Consider the following 22896-nt stretch of genomic DNA (forward strand, 5'->3'; position numbering starts at 1 on the left):
CCTGACACGAACCGAAACCCCTGCCCTGTCACTGAACGAGAGAGAAACGTCCGTGTGTAGAGCCTCTGACATTTTCGGTCTCCTTGCTCCAGGTGTGTGTCACCTTCTGCCACAGCACAAAGGCAGCACAAGTACCGACTCTTCCTTTCACTGTACCATGCACACTGCCTGCCTCCGCCATTCCCCCGAGCACGGCACCTGTCCGCGTGCCCACGGCCGCACGGTACTCCGGTGGGTGGAATACCACAGTGGACATGACTCGGACCCCAGTGATGGCACTTGAGATGTCGCACTGCCGCAGTACCCTCGCAGACATGGTTTCTCCTGTGCCCACGCATGCCCGCGGGGTATGCTCCTCGGAGTACAGCGTGCTGCGACCTCGCTGGACCCGCCCCCGTAAGCCCACTGGATCAGCCCACGTCTGCTCCCCCTGGTCTGGTCACTGTGCCTGCTCAAACCCACAGCCCCACCAGAAAAGTGTTACTAAACTTTTGGGGTTTTGGCCAATCTGAAAGATTTTTAAAATGCAGTATTTTCAGAGTAAGTGTAGTTTGCGTTTCTCTTATTTCATAATGAACTTGCAAGTCTTTTCCTATGTTCTGGTTCCAGTTGTTTTTCCTTTCTCGTGACCTTTGCCTGGGTTTGCTCTGGGTTATGGGTCTCTGGCTTGCAAGTGTCTAGGGCTTTTCTGTTTGGGGGTTCGCTTGGCAATACTGCTGCTCAAGGCATCCGTGTGGCTCCCCACCTGTCGGGCGCCTGGCCCCATCTGAGTGATCCATGTCCAGTCCTGGTTCCTTGCCTGTTCCTGGCACTGACGGGAACACCTCTAGCACTTCCCCGTTAAGCGAGACGCTGGGCTTTGGGAGGGCAGCGGGCGCGGAGTCAGGAAAGGACGCGCCCGCTCTCGGTCAGTGAGCAGTTGCTCTCACGGGCTCCAGGAGGGAACGGCCGCTGCTGTGCGTCTCCCTCTCATCCCCAGCACAATGGCTGGGGCTTCATCAGCTCAGTGACGATGTGATGAACTTCCTGTGGGGAAGATCAGTGTGGCCTGAGATACGGTCACAGGTGGTTTCAGGAAGAAGTGAATTACAGGCCGGGCAGGGAGAGATGAACGGACTAGAGTGGAGAGAAAGAAGGAACACGTGCTCAGAGGCAGGGAATTTCAGGCGAGAGTGGGAAAGAATGAGACTTCGAATCCAGACAGAGCGCGTTCCCGCAGGGAAGGGGGGGCCGGGATGCTTTGCTACGTACGAATACTCCTCAGGGAGCTGGGAGAGCTGGGTGTCACCCAGCACGCTCAGGCTCCACTTGGACGAATACCAGGGCCCCCGGGTTCTGAACAGTTACACAGTACTTAGTGTGCGCTGGAGCTGGTTGGGTGTTGCCCCTGGCAACGAAAGGTTGCCAGTTGGATTCCAGGTCAAGGGTACATGCTCAGGTTGCAGGCTTGATCCCTGAGAGTATACTACTGCCCCCCAAACTGGCACTGAGCTTGTCGATGTTCTTCTCCCTCACTCCCCATGTTCCTTCGTCAAGGTATTAGGAGCTACCTCCAGAATAAATCCTCAACCCACCCCTTCTTGGATTCCCACTGCCTGACCCCGATGAAGCCACCGTGACAACCTCCGGGATGGCAGCGAGAGCCTCCAATTCGTCTCCTGCTTCCACACCCCCCCTGTTGATCCCGACAATTCATCCGCCACAAAGAGCCTAGAACGAGCTTGGAAGATACATCAGATGTGGTCACACCCATCAGAGCTTCCCCCACACGCACAACAAACCCTGCGCCTGCCCACCTCTCTCGCTTCCTCTTCTCCCCATTTCTCACCCACTCGGTGCTGCCTACCTCGGCCTCTGGCTGTTTCCGAGACAGGCTGTGTTTTTCCTGTCCCCAGCTAATCACAACGCCGTTCCTTCTGTGGAGAATGCGGTTCCCTCTCTGCTGAGAATGTTCTTCCCCCTGACCTTCATGGGGATGGCCCTCCTTCTTTCTGGAAATGAATGACTCTCTCGAATCACTTCCTCAAAGAAACATCCCCTAATCAACTAATTTACGTGCTCGTGGAGCTAGTCTCTTTCTTGTCTCCTGCGTTGTATGACCCACCTGGCACTGAGAAGACACTTAGACCCCGACGACAGTCACAGCACCTGGAAGTCAGAGAGATGATCCCCACTCCTGCCCGGGGTTAGTGCACCCAAAACTCGGCTCCTGTTGTACACCAACAGTGTGTGGTCTCAGTCAACTCACTTTGTGCTAATGTTCCTTAGTTTCCTGATCAATAAAACTAAGAGACTAGGACAGATAAAATTGAATGTTTCATTTAGGCCTAATATTGCATGGTTTAATGAATTCAACAGTGGTTGAGATTTTTTTTGCTTTTTGGCTTTTGTTTAATTAAAAAAATTTTTCCATTGTAATTGACATACAATGTCATATTAGTTCCCTTTCCCCTTTTCTGTCCAATCCCCTACACTTCTCCCCTCTGGCAACCATCAATTTGTTCTCTGTATCTGTTTGTTTTGTTTTTTTTAGATTTCACATATAAATAAAATCATTTGGTATTTGTCTTTTCCTAACTGACGTATTTCACTTAACATAATACCCTCTAGGTCCATCCATGTTGTCACAAATGGCAACACTTCATTCCTTTTCTATGGCTGTATAATATTCTACTATATATATGTAACACAGCTTCTTTATCCATTCATCTATCAATGGACACTTAGGCTGCTTCTATATCTCGGCTATTGTATGCAATGCTACAATGAACACAGGGGTGCATATGTGTGATCAGTTTTGACTTCATTCTTTTTTGCTATTGCTCCATGCTATTTTGACAGGTGGGGAAGGAAGGAAAGAGATAAAGAAAATAAAGAGCAAAAGATGAAAAGTGGGAAGGAGGAGGGACAGGGAAAAGGTAGAGAGAAGGTGAGGATTTCTACAGAACCACCTCTTGTGGGAAATTAATCATCCTTTGTCCCTGTAACAGTAGCTATTTCAGGAAGAAACTAACCACTTCATGCAGGGAAGTTCCTACAGCGGTTAACCTGAACTCTACTGCTGCCCAGAAGACATTTCATTTATGGAGTCAGGAAAAACCTCCTGCTCGGCTACATTAGTCAGCTCAGCACATGTCTGAGAGCCCGAACTCTGGCGTGTGGCAGATCCCAGCTCTGTAGGGGCAACTCCAGATCAGGCCGTCACTGTCGCAAGACACTGGACAAGTCACTTCACCTCTGAGTGGTGGTCCTCTGGTCTGTGAAATGGGGCTACCAATGACCTCTGCGTGGGGTTACTCTGAAGACTAAGTGATATGTGTACGTAGAGCACTGACGTCATCATTCCAACGGTACCACACAGACTTCTGCGAAGCTTCTGCTTAGATTGTTCACCTGTGCTGCTGCGGGAAAGCTGGAAATGATCGCCACCTTCCTGTCACGTTGTAAAGATGTGGCAAAGGTGTTACATGTCTAGGGTTTCAAGGCGGTCCGAGTTTCATGTGGTTACCCCGTTTTCCTGCCAAGGGCTAGTATTTTATATCAAAATTAAAATTACACTTCAGGTCTGATACAGTAACAAGGGTCGGACATAACCTCTTACCATAATAACCAGAAAACTCTACAAAATATGTGGAATAACTGTTTTCAGGCATGGGAAAGGCCAGGGCCCTGGGGGAAGAGAGACAGACAAGAAGGGCCCAAGAACGGCCGGCTCTGGTCTGCGGGAACTTTCGGAAAGGTGCTGGGAGGGGCCCTAGCAGACCATGGTCTTGCTGAGGCATTCTGGGAAGCCCAGGCGCCGGGACACACCGAAAAAATGAATGAATGAAATGAAGAGGTGCCTAATAAGCTGGTAGTGACAACAACATCACATACTAGAATATACGCAATCCAAAAGAAGACAGGAAAAGAGGAAAAAAGCCACAAGGAAGCCAACAGGAGGATGAGACTGAACACCAACTATACTAATTATCCACTCTATATGGTCTCAACAGTCCAACTAAGAATTCCAGTAAGAGAACGGAGGCACCATGCAAACACTAATATCAAAGAAGCTGGGGTGACCATATCAGTATTAGACCAAGTGAACATCAGAACAGTACGCTACCAGGATAAAGGACCTCTCATAAGGGTAAAGGGGTCGATTCATCAAGATGACATAACCACTGTAACGTGTGTGCACCTAGCACAGGAGATCCGGCAATTCTTCTATCAGGTACATGCCAAAGGAAAACGACAGGGTATGTTCACAAGACTTGTGTAAAAATGTGTGTAGCAGCTCTACTTATAACTACCCCAAATGTGAACGACCCCAATGTCCATAAACAAGTGAACAGGGTTAAGTCCACACTATGGAATACTACTCAGCAATAAAAGAAACAAAATCCCTATATGAGCAATAATACAGATGAGCCTCAAGGAAGGACTTTGTGCCAATAAGCCAGACACAAATGAGTGCATGTCGCTTGATTCTATTTATACGAAGTTCTAGAAAGGCCAAGTGTAACCTACTGCGACTTGCAGCAGATCAGTGGTTGCCCGGGGCTGGGTGAGCTGAATACAAAGGGCCGAGAGTGTTCCATTTAAAGTGATAAAAACGGTCTATATATGGATTGTACAGTCATATGCGGTGCACACTTTTGTCAAAACTCAACCTCTATACTTAAAAGGGAAGCCTCCAATTGTATGCATATTATACCTCTATAAAATTGTTCTTCAAAAGAACACAGCATGTAGCATAATCATCAATAAACACGAACAAAAAAAGGTAACAGCTGGATTCTTACATGGGTGGTGTCTCAATAGGAGAAAACAGGCACATTCTGAAACACATACACTGAAAAGCAACAAAGGAGAAAAGGGCCCAAACCCAAGTTCCCAGGAAGCTGATCTGGGTCAAGTTCTTCTCCATCATCGATTCAGAACTCACTTGTTGGTTTAAGACTGGAAGCCACAAAACCGTCTTCTTAAAGACGGCCATAAATTACATGCAAAAGGAAATGGATCCCTAAAGAGCACACTTTTAGACCAGCAATGATTTTTTTCACAAGTGACAGTGAAAAACCTCAATTAAAAAGAGATTTCTTTAGTAAGTGCCACTTACAAGGTAAGAATATTTGCTTCTTTAAGAAACTGCCCCAGTTTCTCTCTTTGTGCTCCACTGTTTTAAACAGTCTCTTTGAGGGACGGAACAGCTCTCCCTGCCCCACCTTTGCTGGGATTTCTCCTCTAACCCAGACCCTAGCAGAGCTGGGACAGAGCTCTGAGCTCAGGCTGACCCACCAGCATCAGGCAGAAGGAGGACAAGGTGCGACCATTCTCTTCAGCAAGTGGCCCACTCTGCGAATCAGGTCCCCTAATTCTAAGATGCATGAACAAAATCACTGCCCTACATCCTCAACCTCTTTTGGGGGCATTTACTGCACATGGTGTCCCCTGCAAGTCCCTGTCTCTTCCACCCCCTTTGGAAGCACATTACAAATCATTACAAACCCCACCGTCAAGGCTGGAACTCGGTGGCCGCTCTCCACCTCCTCTGCTACCTGCGCACTGGTCCAAACGCCAGCACCCCCGCTCACCGGCATTTGCAGACTGCTGCTCCCTGCCTCCCGGCCCGGGCTCCCGGGGCAGCTGCTCCGGGAATGCTGTCAGAGTGTGCCACCCAGTGCCCAGCTTTCCTGCACCCCACCTCACTCTGTGCAAAAGCCGAAAGGCGGACTACAAAGCCTCTTGACTCCCGTGCCTGTCACTCGCATGCAGGTCCTTGGCCACCGCCTCCCTGGCCTCCTCGCTGTTCCTCCATCATGTTGTCCAATCTAAGGTTTCTGCCTGTTGAACGCTCTGCCTGGACCAGCGCTCCTGCCCCTCTGCCTGGCCCCACAAGTCTCCACAACTGGTCTAGCATGTGTCCAGCACCTCATTCCACTGGGCTTCGCTTTTCTGTTCTTCCCACATACTGCGTTCTCATCGCATGGAGGCAAGACCCCTACCGCCAAAAACATTATGACCTGCTGAAGGCGTGGCTGATGGTTAGCATTTTTAGCATATTTTTAATTAAGATATGTACATTGTTGTGTGTGTGTATGTTTTGACAGAATGCTATTGCACATTTAATACACTACAATATAGTGGAAATATAACTTTTATACGCACTGGGAAACCCCAAAATTTGTGTGACTCACTTTATTGCCATGTTCGCTTTATTGCAGTGGTCTGGAACTCAACCCACAACATCTCCGAGGTCTGCCTGTGTGTATTCGTTGGTCTGTCTCCGGCTGTGGAATGTCAGCTCCACAAGGGCACAGACCTCAGTACTGTCCACTGATGCACCCCCTGTGCTTGCAAGACTCGTGGCACACAGTGCAACAGACGGAATGAATGACTGCATTTTAGCAAAAGGCTTTGGACACAGCCCAATAATCACCCAAAGCGTATGACCGCATTGCCGGGCTTTGACTTGGAATTGAGGTAGAGACACTTGAATCAAGGAAAAGGTATGCAACTCTCAGAAGAGGTATTTCCAAATGAGCTAAATCAAGGGATGTTATGACAGTGCATTGTCACTTGGAATTTCTTAATCCTCTGGGGGCTCTCCAAACCCTAAAACAGTCCAGTTATTCCCCCACTGTCACTTCAAAAGCTGACAAACAACTTTTCCAGTAGAGGTGATATTTCCGAGGCCCTTGGCCTTCTCTGGCAGCACATATCAAGACCCCATGCTTGGTAATATTACTGAGGCATATCATTTTTCCCCCTAAAATATGGGGACCCTGGTGGGGAGAGAGCTACAGAGGGGAGTTCACTGCAGGTGCTGGCGAAGGGCAGCTTCCCCACACTTGCATTGGGGTTTAAACTCATGCCTCAGAACCATCATCGGTGACCCCTTCCACGTGTCTCAGAAGCATAAACATACTTCACACCTGCGCGGCAGACCGGACATCTGTGGGTTTCACATCTTTTGCAGGGAGAGCTGGTTGGGGACGGAAGCCCTCCAGGGACTGATGCTGTCTTAGTCGCCCCGAGTGCACCTCTGTGTCATGAGACATTTCCCGTGAGGCACTCAAAACATACTAGATTGTGAAGGTCTCGTTCAGCAAAGCGCAGAAGTAGACCTGCCCCAGGCAGACCTCTACATCGCTCCCAATTCTGGATTTAAGTACCTTGATATATTAAATAGAAATTGTATAGTTGATATGCTTAAAAAAAAAAAAAGGCAACCCCGTATGCATGCTAATTTCCACACCAACTATTCCTGGTGATGGGCAGAAAAAAGCACTTGTGAAGAGCTCACATCCTACCCAGGCTCCGCCTCCTGGGAGCGGCGCAAACATGGTCCCGCAATCTACCTGGTCTAGGAAACACTCAGAGCTTAGCACCCTGGTAGCCATCACTGTCTCAGCTAATAGCCATTCCTAACGAGCAGGGGCTCAGAAAAGCTGAAAGAAATTAAACAGCAACCACTGAAGAGATCACAGAGTTGCCAGCCTGCAGATGGGTCTCGTGGGCGTCCAGCGGCGGGGACAGTTCTTGTGATTGGCTGAGGTGACAAGAGCCTGTTATTCCAGTAAAGTGAAGTTTTTCTGATTTTTTTCCTCGGCTGATCTTAGAAGTTACGTGAAGGCTTTAAAAAGGAAAAACAGCTCTAATGAACAGAGGTTTGTTTTTGTTTTTTTTTAAAAAAGACTACTACATTTTCTCAGAACTGGTTTAGCTTTCCTGTCCTCTTTGAAAGCCGCCTCCTGTGTCTCAGACGTCCCAAGCTTTCGGAGGGGCGCGGCCACCCCGCGGGGCGGGGCGTCTTCCAGATCCAGCGAGCTCCAGGCCAGGAAGCCTGGGGTCTGTAAGTGCTCACGGCTCGTCCCTCCTGCCTGGTGCCTTTGCTCTCCGGGCAGCTGTTTATTAGGAAACCACGTTGAAACTGTGCACGAATCTGTGCCCCTGATTTCTCTGGGGTGGAAATCCAATTAGCTGTGCTTAGTCAAGTGTTTCTCTCTGCTCTTGGAAAGATCTCTAGCTCTTTTCCTCCCTAAAAGTCTCCGCAAAGACAGAGATAACCGCTGCAGAACTGCTGGGGCCCCGGGCTCTCCTCCTCCTTGCTGGTAGGTTGCTCTCAGCTGGAGAAAGTTCCTCAGATGAGAGAGGGTGGGAACCTGGCCCGTGACTGACTGTCCATCAGGGGCGCATCTGTCAGGGGAAGGCCCTTCTCGGGACAGAAACAACACTGTCAAACAAGACTGGAGCTCGTTCCCAGGTTAAGATTTCTTGCTCTAGAACCACATGCAAAAGTGCTCGGTATACTATCATTCAATCCCAGCCTTTGAGCTGGAGGTTGCAGTTATAAACATTTGCAGGTTTTAACAAAACAGTTCAAGCAGTTAATTTGAAAAAAAATAAAATAGACTGGAAACTTTGGAAACTGACAGAAAGGTAACCCTAACATGTTCTAGTCTGTGTGTTTTCTGTTTTTTTAGTATTTCTTTGCTCTTACTTATATAATTACCAATGTTTACTAATAGGTACCTATGGCGTTTGTATCCATCTTTATTTCTGTAGGGACTGCTCAGAAATGTTTTTTTAAAAGAACTTCTGGTACAATTTCTGTTTTCCCAATGTATTATTTTATAATGAAACATATATTTTTGTTATCAAAGCCCCTGGCAAGGGTATTTCTTATGCCTTAACCCCAAATGCCAAAAATAATTTATGCATTCTTTCTATGTAAATGTCCTTTAAAATAATGCTAAATATGTTCGAAACCAGCAAAAAATAAAATTTAGGAAATCAAAGTGAAAGTGAAAGTTAAAAAGTAAAGGCACCAAACTGGAAAGTAAAGAGTAACCATTGTTTTTATTCAGAGAGGGCCCTGCACACCAAGAATCCTAAGGAATTCACACACACACACATGCACACACACACACAAACACTAATAAACTAGTCAGCAAGGCTGCAAGACACAAGATCACTACACAGAAACCCACTCCATTTCCATGTACTAGCAGTGAGCAACCAAGAGTGAAATGAAGTAAATGATCCCATTTGCAATGGCATCGAGAACATTAAAATACTTGAGCATAAATTTAACGGCAAGACAGAAAGCTACAAAGCACAGCCAAGAGAAATTGAAGACAAACTTAAATAAATGTGGAGGGATTTCAATTTTGTGGACTGGAAGACTCGATATTGTTAAAATGGCAATTCTCTCCAAACTGATCTATAGCTTCAACTCACTCCCTATCAAAATCCCAGAATATTTTTTGTAGAAATTAAAACACTGATGCTAAAATTCATGTAGAAATATAAAGAACCCAGAACATCAAAAACGCAATTTGGATTAAAGAAAAGAACAAAGTGGGAGGATTTTTATTTCCCAATTTCAAAACTTACTATAGAGCTACAATAATCAAGACACTGCCGTAGTGGATGAGGGCAGGCATACAGATTCATGGGACAAAACTGAGAGGCCAGAAACAGGTCCTCACATTTACAGTCAATTAATTTTCAACAATGATAGAAGGACACATTTTTCAACAACTGGTGTCCAGACGACTGGAGATCCACAGGCAAAAAAGGATGGATGTAGATCGTTACTTCAAGCCATACACAAAAATCCACTCGAAAAATCAACCAACGACCTAAATGAAAGAACTAAAAAGGATAAAACTTCTGGAGGAAAATCTCTGTGCATTTCAGTTAGGCAAAAAGTTCGTATATCTGACACCGAAGTACAATTCATGAAATATATACATATAGATAGGGCTCCACCAACATTAAAACTTTCTGCACGTCAGAAGTCTCCGTGAAGAAAATGAAAAAGAGAAACCACAAATGGGGAGAAAATACTTATAAATCATACATAAGATAAATAACAGAAATACAGATGATCCATTTTTTTAAATGGGCAAAAGATTTCAATGAACATTTCGCCGGAGAAGATAAGCGAATGGCTAATTGGCTCAAACACGGTCGACATCGTTCACTGTCAGGGAAATACCGACCAAGACCGCAGCGAAGAGCCGCGTCTTACCCGCTAGGCTGCAGTGAGCAAAGGCAGGCGCAGCTCGTGCTGCTGAGACCGCGGCAGCCCTGGGCCTCCTCCGTTGGCAGGGAGAGTGGAAGTCAGGGCAGCCCTTCGGAAGATGGTCAGTAATCTCTTAAAAAGTGAAACGTGAATTTGCCATGCAACCCAGCAGGGCCACTGCTAGTCACGTCCTCGGGAAATGAAAACATGCGTGGCCACGCCTGTACGCGAAGGTCCACAGCAGCACCGTCCGCAACAGGCACAAAGTGAGAGCAGTCCGAATGTCTGTCAACCGGCGAGTGGGTAGAAAAAATGTGGCCTGTCCACAGAAAGGCATATTCCTCAGCAGTGGAGGAGAAGGAAGCACTGATTACACCCACAACACGAACGGACCTCCCAAACCCGATGCTCAGTTCAAGAAGCCAAGTGCAAAAGACACGCTGTAAGAGTCCATTTCCAGGAAACTTCCAGAAAAGGCAAATTACTGTGCAGACAGAAAGCAGATTACTGGCTGGGAGCTGGCATGGCACTGGGGGAAACTACAAGTGGGCACAGGGGTCTCTTGCAGGCGTTCTACACCTGGAGTGAGTGTGGTGACTGCCGCACAACTCATCAGACTGCAACTCGTCAGATTATCACTGACAATGGGCGGATTTTATGGCATGTACTACCATACTTCAATTAAGCTTTTGTGACAAAAAGTAAAAACTGCAGAGTTTTGTTTGGACCAAAAATCCTGTTTCAGACACCAACAGGACTTCACACCAATTCAGGAAGATTAATATTTAAACTCTGGATTAAGCACCGAAGTCAGTGCTATAAAGTGCAACGTCTTCTGGGGCCATATGTGATGCAACATCACATGATCCACGATGTTCTTTGTGCGGGAGAGCGGCGTGTGCATACCTCGTGGATGAAGCATCTATTCTGGCGTCTCCTCAAACCAGAAACGTCCACCTCTAATAGGAGAGCGTTCGCAGACAGAGAAGCTAAGTGGACTGTGGACAGAAGGATGGAATTTATCAAATGCTGCGTGCCTCACTTGCACAGGATGAAATTATCATTTCAATGTATATCATAGAAGAAAACTGTAACAGAATTATCTTAACCATCACTGGCAAATGGATTTTACTATCTAGTCAATAACCAGGATCCCTTTTCAACTATTCTTTCAATGAGCCAAAGCAAGAACACTGTATCATCACCTAAATGTATAAATTTTACTGACAGCAAATTAGGAATCAATGAATAAACATCAGGACACATCATTTCCATGTAAGGATGAGGAGGAGGATAAAAGCAGCTCTTTTATTCTGAACGGTGGCAATCAAAAACAAAGAGTTAAGCTTCCATCTCACTGTATTAGTTTCCTATTGCCATGTATTAAATTACCATAAACTACGTGACGTAAACAACACCCATTCTGTATCGCACAAGTCCAGGTGGGCTCCTTCAAGGGTTGGCAAGCGGAGGTCTTATCCAGGGGCCCCAGGGAAGAATCTGCTCCCTAACTTATTCGAGATGTTAGCAGAATCCAGTTCCTATGATTGTAAGACCGGAGCCCCTCCTTGCTTGTTGCCTGTCAGCAAGGGATCACACTCAGCTCCCTGAAGTCACCCCCACGTTCCTTCTCGTGCGCTCCCCTCTAGCTGCAAAGCCAGTGCCCGTGGCAGAAATCTCTCCTGCTCCAATCCCTCCGACTTCCTCTTCCGCGGCGGCCTGAGGAAATGGCCCGAAGGAGCGAGCTGATCAAGCCCATTCAGATCATACCCTCAATTCGTCTGCAAAACCTGTCAGCAGTGGTGCCAGGAGGCGAAGGTCACTGGGGCCCGTCAGGATGCTTCCAACCACACCTGCCTTTCTCACATGAACCCAACATAAAGGCAACTAACAGCTCTAGTTGATGAATGCAAGTAATAAATGTGGAAGGAAGAGCTTAATTAAAAAGCTCACCATTTTGCAATTCCCTAATAAAACAGCTGATTTAGACAAGGAGCATCATGAAAACGAAGTAAATGGCAGATGACAGCCCCATAAGGAACTCGAGAGTGACCACACCTCAGTACGACTCCAGAGTGACAGTGATGCGCAGTGTCCCTGCTGCCAAGTGCACGGCCCCACCACGCGCTCGGCCCCACCACGCGCACGGCCCCACCACGCGCTCGGCCCCACCACGCGCACGGCCCCACCACGCGCTCGGCCCCACCACGCGCACAGCTCCACGACGCGCTCGGCCCCACCACGCGCACAGCTCCACGACGCGCTCGGCCCCACCACGCGCACGGCCCCACCACGCGCACGCTTCCACGACGCGATCGGATCCCACCACGCGCACAGCTCCACGACGCGCTCGCCCACCACGCGCACAGCTCCACGAATCGCTCCCCCCCACGCGCACGCTCGGACCCCGGCCCCACCACGCGCACAGCTCCACGACGCGCTCGGCCCCACCACGCGCACAGCTCCACGACGCGCTCGGCCCCACCACGCGCACAGCTCCACGACGCGCTCGGCCCCACCACGCGCTCGGCCCCACCACGCGCACGGCCCCACCACGCGCACGGCCCCACCACGCGCTCGGCCCCACCACGCGCTCGGCTCCACCACGCGCTCCGCCCCACGGCTCCACCACGCGCTCCGCCCCATGGCCCCACCACGCGCACGGCCCCACCACGCACGCGGCCCCACCACGCACGCGGCCCTACCACGCGCACAGCCCCAGCTGTGGGGGGCGCGTGTCAAATAAGGTCAAACCTAAACCTAACCACACTGTTAGAGCTCCCTCTTAGTTTACAGAAAATAGAAGTGTGATTTAAATGATGCCATGAAAAAGCAGCAAAAAATCCAGAATGTGGAACATTCTACAATACAACTGGACCAGTTTCTTCAACGAGTCAACTACCTGTGTGGAGGGAAGGGGAAAGGGTACCTGCTGTTGATTAAGAGACATTATTTACAACAACACAGGGGCAACATTTGGACCCTGATGCAAAGAAACCAGAATAAAGAAGCATTTTAATTTTTTTAAAAAGTGAATATAAACTCAGTTTCACAGTCTACTAAGAATCACCATAAACGGTCAGTGGCTGGGAAAAGGTGGTGAGGTCGTATGAGAACATTCATGTGTTCAGTGGTGCACAGAGTGCTGAGATGCTATGAGGAGCTTACTAACTGCTTTACAAGATTTCAGCAACCACAGAAAGTGGGGATGAACACAGCAAGTACAGCAAAATGTTGAAAAACGGTGAATCCGGGTGACGTACGTGTCTGGGGGTTCATTATTCTAGTCCACTTTTGTGTACGGCGGAAAATTTTTATAATGAACGATTTCATTTAAGAGCTCCATTCACTGAGCATCTGCTGAGAAGAAATCGTATCAAGGGCTCGGCCAACATTCCTGCTGAGCTCTCACATCAGCCACTTCTACTGCCCCTACTTCTGTAGATGAGAAGGCCAATGAAGTAGCAACCAGTTGGGAGTGTGGCCTACAGGTCTGCCAATCACCCATTACCTCGGCAGCCTCAGAAGGTAAGTAAATGAAAGGGCCCTACTTTTTCATTTCACAAAACACTTTCACAAAGGGGCTAGAGCCCGCACTGGAGGGCGTCCCCCAAGCCCGGCGCTACCCACTGGCAGGGGCGATGTTGGTAGGGTGTGGGCGGTGAGAACAGGAGTTGCTGGGCAGGGGCACAGAGAACCCCTGAAGGAGAACCAAGAGAACCACAGCAGAGCCATGCGGGGTAACACAGAACCAACAAGGCGGTGACCGTGGAGCAGGTCACAGAAAAGGGCAGAGGGAGCAGAGGGGAGAGGCTGGGGAGAAAGGAGGGAGTTGAAGAGGAATACAGGCCTGGAGAAGGGCACCAGGCTCCTGCTATGACCCATCTTCCACTCTTCCCCAAGCCCCAAGGCCAGCCAGAAAACGAGAATGCCACAGGGCAAAAGAGGGCCCAGACAGACGAACGCTGGACACAGTAAATACACAGCTATGTCAGCGCATAATTACAGACTGCGCGCAGCCATTTCCCTGTCCCCCCACCCCGACCCCCTACCTCCACCCCCCCACTCCCACCCCTACCCCGACCCCCAGCACTCCCACCCCCAGCACTCCCACCCCCACCCCCTACCTCCACCCCCACCACTCCCACTCCCACCCCCACCCCCTACCTCCACCCCCTATCTCCACTCCCACCCCACCCCCACCCCGACCCCCTACCTCCACCCCCCCACTCCCACCCCCACCCCCTACCTCCACCCCCACCACTCCCACCCCCACCCCTACCTCCACCCCCACCACTCCCACTCCCACCCCCTACCTCCACCCCCTATCTCCACTCCCACCCCACCCCCACCCCGACCCCCTACCTCCACCCCCCCACTCCCACCCCCAGCCCCTACCTCCACCCCCACCACTCCCACCCCCACCACTCCCACTCCCACCCCCTACCTCCACCCCCACCCCCACCCCCAGCACTCCCACCCCCCCCACTCCCCCCACCCCACCCCACCAGTCCTGTCCTCCATGAGCTTCCCAGCGTGAACTTAGCTTTTTCTGACCGGCTCCAGGCTCACAAATTGGAAGGAATGGAAGAAGGGTTTACTTGTTTAAACACTTTTTCATTTTTTAACCCCCTAATTGCAACAAAATCCACAGACCCTCAGTGTCCAGTGCGGAAGAACCGGTGTGGCTGGAGCTAAGGTTCAAGGCCACACTCGTGCCATTGGGCGCTCAGCTCCGCGGCTCCTGGAGCCTGTCAGGTAGGGTTTTAGTCAAAACCTTGGAAGAGACAAGTTTGGGGGTCGCATATGTGTTGGGGGGATGGCAGCCAGGCAAGGGATTACAGAAGGGAGAGCGAGGAGCAGAAAGGGAGAAAGAATCCTCGGTGCGTTTCAGAAAGCGCAGGAGGCACTCCTGGGCGTCTCCACGGGGAACCGCTCCAGCGGTCCTGTGTTAGAAAACGCCTTCCCCGGGGAGCACTATTCACGACGGCCAAGAAGCGGAGGGCACTGTGGCACCGAGACAAGCTGAGCATCTCAGAGGAGGCTCCAAACAGAGAGTTTGTTTCTGGGTACCAGGCACCCAGTTCTGGCGCCCTCCCAAACGTCCTTCAAACCTGGAATCAAGCTAGTCTGCTTCCCACCGCTATTCACAAGATACATTACTAGGACTATACGTGACCCTTCAGCACCTGATTAGTTCCATGAACTTCCCTCTGCGCCCGGCACTGCAAGCCCTGCGCACTGCACGCACACGCCACCGCCGTGTCCCCGGTACCATGACGAGGTGATGCTATGCTAAGCGAATAAGCAGGACTTACCAATTTTCTGATGGAAAATCTTGTCAAACGTCGTTTCATTTCTTTCCTCAAGATACTTCTGCATCACACTCCGGATACTGAAAGAGAAGAGTGACGTTTTTAACACTGACGCCGGCACCATGCATAACCATTGCTAGAATGGAAAACACACGGATGTCTGTTGCAATTCAAGGATACTGGCTTGACCGGGGACCCATCTTACTGCCATCCATGACTGCACAAATGGGGCTTGACGGCAAGTTGGGGACCTCATGGCTCCAGCCTTTACCCTCTCCTGTGACCCAGAGCCAACCTTACATGCAGAGAGAGACTCGCCTACCAAAAATAAGGACTTGGGGAAAGTACACCCTTAACACCAATGCTTTTCAAAATATACAGATGGGTGCATGCACAAACAACCAATTCTGCTAATCAATCCATGAGCTGCTTCTTTTTCTTCTTTTTTTGTTAATCTTCACCCGAGGATATTTTTCCATTGTTTTATAGAGTGGGAGGAAGGAAGGGAAGGAGGGAAGGAGAGAGAGAGAAACATTGATATGAGAGACACATCAATTGGTGTCTCCTGCACAACCCCAACCAGTGCCAGGGATCAAACCTGCCCTTGACCAGGAATCAAACCCACAACCCTTTGGTCCAAGGGCCAATGCTCTAACTACTGAGCCAAACTGGCCAGGGCTCACTAAGCTTCTTTTTAAAACAAAAACGAACGTTCCCTGGATATGTAATTAATATTTTTTTAAAATCACATTTCTGCACATTAACAAAAACTGCAAGAAAACATAATTAGAAGAAAGATTCCACTTACAATAAAATAAAAACCACTGAGTGCCTTGAAATAAGTACAAAATATGTGCAGGAACTTTACAGGGAAAATTACAAATTGTACTGAGAGACATTAATAAAGATCTTAAAATAAATAAATAGATACACCACAGTTATGAACAAAAAAAATTAATATTGCAAAAACTCAGTCTATCCAAATTTCTCTATAGAATCAATACGGTCCCCCATCAATGTTCCAGCATTTCATGGACCACAGACACAGAGAAGCTCTTTGTCAAATGTCTACAAAACAAAACAGGCTCAGGAACAGTCAAAGCAATTCCAGAGAAGGCGAATGGCAATGATAGGGCTTAATGAGGCTAAAAGAATTACGGCAGGATAAACACGTGATCAATGAAATGGAATAGAGCACATAAACTGACCACACCTACTAGAACTCTGATACATAATAGAAGTAGCAAGGCAAAAAAATCAGGAAAGCGGGGACTGTTCAGGAAATGAACCCCAAAACTGAGGAGCCAAATAGAAAGCACATAAATTGATTCTCTATCATCCATTGATGGGCAGCAATTTGGCATTGCTTTTTTTATTTTATTTTTTTTTTTACTTTTAAGAACAAACTGAGGTATAATGTATACATAACTAAATGTTTATGTAAGTGTACCATTAAATGAGTTTTCACAAGTAACTACTACCCTAATCAAGACAGCAAATATTTCTATCACCCCAAGAGATGCCTCTTCGCAGTCAATCTCCCCATAGTCCAGGACTCGGGCAACTACGAACCTTTCTGTTAACACAGGCTCCTCACTCCAGGTGGAGAATTTTATATAAATAAAAGCATACAACACATTGTCCCGTGCCTGGCTTCTTTTGCTGAGCATAGGCACGCTTCACCCATGTTGCTGAGCACATGGGCATTTAATCCTTTCGTATTGCCAAGTAGTATGTGATTGTATCCCACCATTCGTTTATCGGTGAGTCTGCTGTGGGTTGTTTTCAGTTTGGGGCATTATGAAAAAAAGCCGCATTAAATATCTGTAAGTCTTTTTTTACGGGCACGTGTTTTCATTTTTCATGGGTAGATATTTGGAAGTGAAACTGTTGGTCATATGGTAAATCATACTTAACACGATGAAAAAGTGCTGAACTATATCCCCCACTGGTTGTAGTGTTACATTCCCAGCAGCGATGGGTGACGCCCCAGCTGCTCCACACCCCCCGCCAAGACTTCGGTGGTCAGTCCTTTTAGTTTTGGCCACTCTGTTGGGTGAGTAGTGGCATCTTATATTGATTTGCATATTAATTTGCTTTTCCCTAATGACGATGTTGAGCATGTCTGAACACGATTATTGGAATGCGTGTATCTCTTTTACGAGGTGTGTTGTGAAATCGTTTGCCTGTCTTTTAATGAGTTGTCTTATCACGCTGTTGTAAAATTTCTTTATAGAGCCTTGAAAAAGTCCTATGTCAGACTGTGTGACAGTAACATTTTCTCCCAGTCTGCACACTGTGTCTTCATCTTCGGCATGAAATCCTTCTAAGAGCAGAGGTATTTGGTTGATGAGTCCAGTTTATTGATTTCTTTTTCTGGTGGACAATCTGTGTTAAGAAATCTCTCACATCTCAAGGTTGTGAAGATTTTAACCTATATTTTCCTTTAGAGATTTTAAAGTTTTAGTTTTTGTGTTCAGAACTAAGATCCATTTTTAAAAAATGTGATACAAGGTGAGATTGAGGTTCTTTTTTTATTTATAATACCTAATTGTTCCAGTATCATTGTTGAAAAATTATCCTTTCTCCACTGAATTATCTTGGCATCTTTGCAGATTCAACACTAAACATATGTTGGTCTATCTTTGGACTATCCTGTTGCATTGATCTATATTTCTGTCCTTACCTGTCTTGAGTGTTACAGGGTTATAGTAAATCTTAAAATCAGGTGACTTACATCTCCCAACTTTGTCTTATTGTTTTTGTGTTTTTGTTTGTTTGGCTATCCTAGGTTCTTTGCATTTCTATGTAAGTTTTTTTGTTTTTGTTTTTTTGAGAGAGAGAAAGACAAAGGGAGAGGGAGAGAGCTAGAAACATCAATGAGAGAGAACATCGGCCACCCCATACACGCCCCCCACCAGGGACCAGGCCCACCACCTGGGCATGTGCCCCGACCGGGAATCGAACTAGCAACCTCCCAGTGCGTGGGTTGACACTCAATCACTGAGCCACACCAGCCGGGCCCATGTAAGTTTTTAAAATCAACATGGAAATTTCTTCCCAGAAAAAGCTTGCTGGTTTTTTTTTAATTATACCTCAATCAAGCTGCCCCCTTTTTTAAATCCTCACCTGTGGATATGTTTATAGATTTTTTTAGAAAAAGAAGAACATCAATGTGAGAGAGAAACATGGATGGGTTGTTTCCTGCACACGCCCCGACCAGGGATCGAACCCAAAATCTAGGTATTGTGCCCTGACTGGGAATCAAACTCGAAACCTTTCAGTGTACAGAAAAACGCTCCAACAAACCAAGCTACCTGGCCAGGGATGCTTTTGTTTGTTTTATTATCATAACACAAGGATGCAATCAGCAAATTCCTAGGTATGGAAAACTATACAAAAGATGACCTGGTTTCCTTAACAAAAAATTTCAAAGGGAAAACCTACAGTTCAAAAAGGACTTTAAGAAATAGCAATCAGGGAGTATGGACCTTATTGAAAACTCAATTCAAATACAAAAATCTTGTAAAAATTAAAGAAATGTGAATACAGATTGAACATTTGATGATATTAAGGAAGCATTACCTTTTAGCAGCAGCAATGTATTATGCTTATGTTTTGGTATTTTAAAAGAGTTCTTATCTTCTAGGAGAACATGCAGAAGTATCTACAGATTAAATTATACATCCTGTCTGGCTATGCTTCAGAATAATCTAAAGCGAACTGGGAGGTATGGATGCAAGAAAATCAGTAATGTGCTCCCGGCCAGTGTGGCTCAGTGGTTGAGCGTCGACCCACGCACCAAGAGGTTGCCAGTTCGATTTCCAGTCAGGGCACATGCCCAGGCTGTGGGCCTGATTCCCAGTGGGGGACATGCAGGAGGCGGCCAATTGATGTTCTCTCTCATCGATGTCTCTCTCTCTCTCTCTCTCCCTCTCCCTTTCTCTCTCTAACATCAATGAAGAAAAAAAAAACTTTTTTAATTGGTAATATGCTGATAACTGACGAAGCTGAGTGATGGCTACATCAACTTCATTCCCTTGTCCTCTGTACATGTTTGCAGTTGTCATTACAGAAAGTTTTTTAAAAATAAAATTCTGGCCTCCAGATTCCTGGACCATTACTGTTTATACCTCCTCATCCAAAGAAAGCATAAATACTGTATGCAGTACCTTATATATTGATGGGAGGTCTAATGTTTGTTTGTTTAACCTAATGTGTGTGCATGTGTGTGTGTGTGTGTGTGTGTTTAAATATCAACTTGCTGGAGATATATCAACTCTACCTGTCGTGACCTATTGGGGTCCTGCTATAGAAACACAAGGTAAGTATAATCAATTTTTATAGTAATTTTTATATTTTTTCTATTGCTATTGTGATTAAAGTACTAGCTACCAGATATCTGCTCTCTCCTGGCCAAAGAATGGGTAATCTAAGTTGAATTTCCATACCTTACTAGCGGAGAAACTACCATACTTATGACATAGCTAGATAACTCCCCTGATTAACAGCCTCTATATTCTATATGAGGTTTAATTCTGTTTTATTCTAATGTACAAAATAAAATGCAATTAAACAAACATTTCAAATAACATAACATTTCACCTAAAAAGAGTTGGGAAGATCAAGCCAGACGGTGAGAATGCTTTGTTAGAAGCACTCTACAAATGAGTTATCACTACTGACCTAGAAACCCAGCAGGCAGATTGTGTTCAAAGATAAGATGACTAAGAAGTCACACCAACATTCAATTCCCCCAAAAGGAAATTGCTTTCTTTCATATGTAGTTACTAAATATTTCCCACTAACTATTCATTAAACACCCAAAAGAGAGCTATATTATCCAAAATCACAATAAAAACTTTACCACTAGGTTGAAAACCACAAATCTCTGCCAGATAGACTCTGAAGAGGTCTGTAAAAGAAAAATATCTGGTACAATTTAATGTCGATTTTTCTCAAGTTTCCTGGGTTCACCAGATCTTTGGCAGAAAAGTCTTGCATATAATTTACATATCATTAGGCAATTCAGCAGGAGACCATTTACATTCAAAAGATCACAACCCAATTAAGCTAACCGTGAATTCCTTTGTGTTTTCTTCCTACAATATTTTGACAGTCCACATCATGTTTCTAATGTCTTTTCCTTGGCCATGTATTACCTGATATTAAAGTGATATGTAACACTGGTCAAAAAGACCTGTCATCAGATACAAAAGTCATCCCCAGACAGATGCCATCTGAAGGGTGAACAAATGTACGGGGTCATCAGTTTACTCAATCAAAGCTACTAAAACTTCATGATCTAAACCGTCCCTTCAAATTGGTTACAGTAATCACTTGAGAATCCATTCACTCATTATCAAAATACCTTTGAATCCGCAACAATGCATAAGCAGCTTCATTCTACAGCGGCGCTGCTGTCCGTGTGAAATGAGCACCGGGGGAGGGAGGATCACAGGCATGCGGAGTCCATGGGAGAGCTGGAGCATCCTCCCGGCTTCCAAGAGCCATTTTTCATGTAATCATTTCATGTAAAAGACATCAAGGGCCTCTCTTTGACCCAACTGTCCAAACTCCTTAGCACAGCGGTTCTCAACCTGTGGGTCGTGACCCTTTCACTGGGGTCGCCTAAGACCATCGGAAAACACACATTTCCGATGGTCTCAGGAACCGGGACACCGCTCCTCTATCCGGCCCAGTATGGAGGCTCCCTGTCCAGAACTACCTCCACACCCTCCATGTATTCAGGTTTTCCTTGACTTCTCTGAACAGAGTTTTGTTTTCCTTCATACTGGTCTAGTTGGTAATTAGTCAGTGAGCTCTGGTTTAGAGCAACACATTAAAAAACATTTATTTTACAGTAATTATTTTGAAATGCTTGGACAAATTAATATTCAAATAACTTAGAAATAGAAAACTGTCAGAGTAATTTTAGGAAGAGGGACTTACATTGCACAGTTTTATGAGGCAATTATACTTAGAGGGGAGACCACCTTACATAACACGGGGTATTATTTTTTCCTGCTTAATTTAAACATCAGAGCTATGACTGAACAGATACTCATCACTGCATAAAGTCCAGGGAGGTCATATGTGCTCGGAGTAAACGCATACGATTTTTTAGTTTCTTGTCTACTACGCCCTCTTTCCTCTGCATCCTCTTGCCTCATTCCCTCAACCTTCTGGGAGAAGTCTTCGGGGCTAGAGGCTGTGACTCCGTCTACACTGCTGGGATTACTCAGGACTCGGGTTGCAAATGACAACTCTACCCGCTTCTTCACAATCACTGTCGTGGGGTCTGTTTTGATGACGCAGTTTCGGGTAAGCGCACCCTCCTCCCTTCGGCCTGCGTTACTAGAGCTGCAGCACGCTTTGCGTCTGCGTGCGAAGCTGTCAGAGATGGACCCTAAGTCACTGGTGCCCTTACAGGGACGCTGGGACCCTCACGTTTTCATCAGCCCAGCAAGAACAAGGCTGTGATCCTCATACACACCCATCTGCTCTGCTGCTTTCAAAATTTGTTATAAAAATGTTTCCAACATGCAAAAGAGCAGAGTATAGTGAACCCCTTTAACTGTCATTCAACATGTCCTAACAGTTATTAAGATTTTAGTCTGCGACTTTTACCTCCCCAACTTTCCCCCCATTTCTCAAAGCAAACCTCAGACTACATGTCATTTTACCCTTACTACTTCTATTTGCATTTCTAAAAATTATGGACATTTTCTTTACATAAACACAATCCACTTTCCCTTCCCTACCCCATCCTGGAAATAATAATATCTCCTGAAGATCTAATACCCAGTTCCTAGTCAAATATCCAGATTTTCTCACTTGGTGCAGTTGGTGGAATTAGAATCTAATCAAGATCACACATTCATTTGATTGTTATATCCCTTAAACCTGCTTTAATTTAGAGCACCCTCCTCGCCCCACCACCCACATTTTATCTTCACACCAGAGACTTGGGGAGGAAACCAAGACAGCATGGATGGCTCCCTTTCCAGTCTGTCTGCTTCCTCCTCTGCTGCCCTATCTCCATACTTCCTCTAAGCTGAAAGTGATCTCCAAAGACCTAATTCTATTCAAGTCCACTTTGGGGGGACAGGAACACTCTGTAGATGGTCTGGATACTTCACACTGCCTCATCTAAGGAGGCACATAGTGATTTCTTCTTAGTGATGTGACTATGTCTTCAAAAATTCAGTTGGTGCCTGGCCGGTGTGGCTCAGCAGACTGAGCGTCCTTCCATGCACCAAGAAGCCACCACTACAATTCTGGGTCAGGGCACATGCCCAGGCTGTGGGCCCGATCCCCAGTAAGGGGCATGCAGGAGGCGGCCGACTGATGTTTCTCTCACATTAATGTTTCTCTCTCTCCCTTAAAAATCAATAAAACATTTATTTTTTAAAAATTCAGTTTGTTATTCTTCTGCAGAAGAATTAGCCTCCATCAACCAGAACTTTTGGGTTACTCTAAATGTAGTTCTTACAGGAAAGGCAAGAGAGATGCTTAATTCTTTACCTTTTTGATCGTCACTATTCAGAGACAGAGCTGGTG

The 22896-nt window shown here is 46.6% G+C and overlaps 1 protein-coding gene across 2 annotated transcripts in view; it reads right to left on the reverse strand.

The window, feature by feature from the left end:
• The window catches only part of GRK3 (G protein-coupled receptor kinase 3), a 108763-nt gene that overhangs the window by 73599 nt on the left and 12268 nt on the right, over positions 1-22896 (reverse strand). For both annotated transcript variants that reach the window (XM_036276471.1, XM_036276470.1), the window contains exon 2: positions 15337-15413. In XM_036276471.1, coding sequence (XP_036132364.1) covers positions 15337-15413 — 77 coding nt within the window. The remainder of the gene's footprint in view (positions 1-15336; positions 15414-22896) is intronic.

This window comes from Molossus molossus, unplaced genomic scaffold, assembly GCF_014108415.1.
Source record: "Molossus molossus isolate mMolMol1 unplaced genomic scaffold, mMolMol1.p scaffold_m16_p_22, whole genome shotgun sequence".
Lineage (NCBI taxonomy): Eukaryota > Metazoa > Chordata > Mammalia > Chiroptera > Molossidae > Molossus > Molossus molossus.